Raw genomic sequence first — 3,548 nt, forward strand, 5'->3', positions numbered from 1 at the left:
ATGAAGTAAACCCAAATATATCATATCAAAAACCTTTTACAACTCCTTTTTAATGGATGCTATATAATCATCATTATTCCCTAAGATAAACAAATCATCAACAAAAATAACTAAATATACAACTAATCTTCCAACTTTCTTGACAAATAAAGTTGCATCATCTAAATTGAAATGCTTATAATTCAACTTGAAAAAATGCTTAATTAATTTTTCTTGCTCTTGCTGGTTTCAAACCATACAAATATTTCACCAAGTTATATACCTTTTACTTTTTTCCTTTAACAAACAACTCTTTAGCTGAAACATATAAACGGAGATTTAAAAAGAAATTTTACATCCATGTCATATATTTTGCAGCTAAATGTGCCAATCATAGTATTACTACCGATATAAAAATCAATGTGCCAACTTCCAATATTAAAGGGCCAACATAAAACACATGCAAAAGCGAAACGTTAATAATTAAAGAATATGTAAAATAGTTTCTGTAACGTATCATTCATAGAGATTCATATATCGTTCATAGAGATCTATCAATTTATTAGGACGCAACAACACAACGAAAATACTTTGAAAGAATACGAGATAGAAAAACAAAGGGCGCCTGGAGTATTCTCGAGGAATACAATTCAATAACTCAAGCTTCGGTTAAGACGTGCCTTGACAATTGTAAATACCTTAAAACATGATTAGTTTGCATACTTCTAAAACCTGGCTTTCGCTGGCAAGCGTCACTATCCATCCCTTTTCCCCATCCACTTCATTTCCACTACCAATGTGATAAGCAACGACCTTGGTGTACATAGCTTCATTTTGGAATAATTTTGAGTCTTTTGTCCACATATACATATGTAGCATTCTTCCGCTTGATCCGCCCCCACTGAAGGTTGTGTACTCCACATATTGTGCATGGTGGTTACTTGGTTCAAAACGTACACGGAAGGCGTTGCTACTGCCTTTGTTGGTGATAAAGCATATGATTACTGCTTTATATGAAAGGACATCGTTTAGCCTTGCGGGAGATCTAACTGTGGTGGTCGCAGTGACACCCTGTACTGCTGTAACATGCTCAAAAGCACTCATCAGAGATTGCATTAATGCCTCAAAGCCCTGCACGATAATCAAATAATGCATCGCTTTAAAATTCAAACATTGATAACTTTAATAACGGATGATCTACCATCCCCTATACACGCTTCTACCCACGGTTTTTGTATATATATATACACACAAAAGAGGTACTTACCGCAGCATTCGAGAAATGTCTTCCGTCTATGTCTCTTGAAACGCCGAGAAAATTTAGGCGTTTCAAGTCATTAAGTGCTTCCATGCTCTCCAGCTTCCAACACCTTTCCGCGCTAATTTCTTCCAATGATCTCAGTCCTTCAACATTCAGGGTTTCCAGTTTAGTGCACCCATTTATGTTGAGAAATTTAAGGTGCTCAAGATTTGAAAGGTTTTTCAACGTCTTCAATAGTATGCAACCTTCCAGTGTCAATCTTACAAGTGTTGGTGGAAAACCTTGGACCTCCTCCAACTTAGTGCTACCTGAAAGATCAACTTCTTCAAGCTTAGGGCAAACATCTGAAGGAATGCATATGTTGGATATGTCTGTGTTTCTCAAAGTGAAATCTCTTAAAGCTTCCATGACATCAGTCTGAAAACTAAATTCACTTATAGGAGATTCGGATATACTCAAAACTTTGACATTTTTCCACCTTGGTGAGATTGTGTTCACTTGCGATTCAAGGATGTATAATCTTTCCAAAAGATTTAACTCTTCTACAGGTGTGATGTTATCTAATTCTAGGCATCCTAACATAATCAACTCTTTTAAGCCCTTCAAAGAGGCCACAGAACGTGGTAAGCTTTTTAAATGTGGACTACCTATTCTGAGGTGTTCTAACTTGTCTAGTAATCGTAAGTCCGAAGGCAAATCTTGTAAACCAGTTTCTAGTAAATTCAAGTATCCTAAATAGGTTTGAGATGCGATTCGCTCGGGCAAGTAATTCAATTGAGCACAGCCTCTAAAGTCGACATACTCAAGTGTGGAAATTCCACCCAGAATATTTGTTGGGATGGATAGCGTCTCGCAGTCACGCAATGCCAAATGTTCTAATTGCAGTAACTGGGAGAAGGAAGTGGGCAGTTCGGTCAGATTAGTAGACCCGGATAGATCTAAATACCTTAGGTTTCTGAGATTGGAAAAATCAATTGGGAGCGTGTGCCATTTCGTCAGATTAGCGGAGAAAGATAGATCTAAGTGCGTTAGGCTTACAAGATTGGAAAATTCAATTGGAAGTGATGGTAGCAATGGGATATTTTTCAACACTATCTTATTCAAATCTTTCAACTTGATACCTATCCGTTACAAAAAGCTGTGAAAGGAAGGCATGACGCTGTCGTGGGTGCTGGAAATACTTGCAGATGCATCCCCTTTCGCATCAATTCTCAACTCACGCAACTTTGTAGGTACCTGTAATGAACACACAATATGTTAATCATCAAGAACTGGCTTCATGAATCTTACCACCACGAAATGTCATAATCTCTTTACCATCGCCAACTGATTGAATGATCTAAAATATAGATCCACTTACCTCATGGTTTCTGATATGGTCGAATAAAATTTCAAGGTGATCAGTAGGACCCTGAAACTCCAACACCCTTAACCATTTTATTGAAATGGTAGAAGGAATGCAGATAGAGCCAAAATCACGCAAGCGAAGCCATACCAAACTCCCAGACTTGATAGCCGAACCAAAAAACGCAGTCAGATCTATTGGATGTTCAACAACCAGAAAACGCACACCCTCTAAGGTATTAGTGAGTTCAGGCGGATCCTGACCTGTAGGGATAACAATGCCGCGAATGTGACGGGACTCTGATCCGTCCTGGTAAGCATATTCAAATACAAAATAAGTTTATGCTCTGAAAACAAATAAATTGTCTGCTGTTTCAGAAAATAAATGGATGAGGCCCAGCTAGACATACCTGACTCAACATTTTTTCTATATCAATTGAGCAACTAAGACGGAGTGGCATTTTACGTGAGCGTGAATCTTGTCTCACAATATGTCTAGCCAATTCCCTGACTGGAGTTGGCACTATAATTTTTGATCTCTTCCGCGGTAATACTGCTGGCAGGTAAGACTCTATGTACTTACACCCGTCTCGGAACTTGCAGAGTGGTTTCATTAAATACCCATTTCCTTGTGGACTTGGATCTTTTCCGCGGTTTTCAATTTTGGAGTAGTCTATAATGCGACTTTTTGAGATTCTCGGCGAACTGAATTTTCTCATTTTCCGAATGTGACATTTCGCGGAGTTCTCTCGCCCCTCGCCGGAGGGCAAGTGCTATTTCATGGACTATAGAATTATAAATGCTCTCTCAACAGAGTCTAAAGACAGTCTTGGGAGACGGGTTCTGACTGTCAACCCGTGTGCATCCTTTCCCGACGAACAGATTCCGATCGATGTCTCTGTATGTATTCGCATTCATCCACCATGACTCATGCATCCATACGCCATACTTTGATAGGTTAACG

The 3,548-nt window shown here is 38.8% G+C and overlaps 1 protein-coding gene across 2 annotated transcripts; it reads right to left on the reverse strand.

Annotated features, from left to right (window-relative positions):
• Positions 1-372: 372 nt before the first annotated feature.
• On the reverse strand, positions 373-3,243 carry LOC149213700 (uncharacterized). 2 transcript variants are annotated; one of them, XM_089390794.1, is made up of 5 exons: positions 2,995-3,243; positions 2,601-2,894; positions 2,362-2,476; positions 1,247-1,548; positions 374-1,110 (listed from the first exon to the last, which is right to left on the reverse strand). In XM_089390794.1, exons 1-3 carry the CDS (start codon positions 3,196-3,198, stop codon positions 2,369-2,371), a joined length of 606 nt encoding a protein of 201 aa, XP_089246920.1. In that variant the 5' UTR covers positions 3,199-3,243; the 3' UTR covers positions 374-1,110; positions 1,247-1,548; positions 2,362-2,368. The 2 variants fall into 2 exon arrangements, with proteins under 2 accessions (XP_089246919.1, XP_089246920.1); XM_089390793.1 differs by having other exon boundaries at positions 373-1,110; positions 1,247-2,476.
• Positions 3,244-3,548: the final 305 nt, after the last annotated feature.

This window comes from Pinus tabuliformis, chromosome 1_1 (genome assembly GCF_031772625.1).
Source record: "Pinus tabuliformis cultivar Carrire ecotype Pingquan chromosome 1_1, CPIR1, whole genome shotgun sequence".
Taxonomy (NCBI): Eukaryota; Viridiplantae; Streptophyta; class Pinopsida; order Pinales; family Pinaceae; genus Pinus; species Pinus tabuliformis.

Coding starts and splice junctions, on each gene's coding strand:
- LOC149213700 (XM_089390793.1), bottom strand. CDS start 3,198: ATGAAACCACTCTGCAAGTTCCGAGACGGGTGTAAGTACATAGAGTCT. Junction 2,895..2,994: donor TAGAAAAAATGTTGAGTCAG/GTATGTCTAGCT, acceptor TATGCTTACCAG/GACGGATCAGAGTCCCGTCA. Junction 2,477..2,600: donor ACCATATCAGAAACCATGAG/GTAAGTGGATCT, acceptor TGTTCATTACAG/GTACCTACAAAGTTGCGTGA.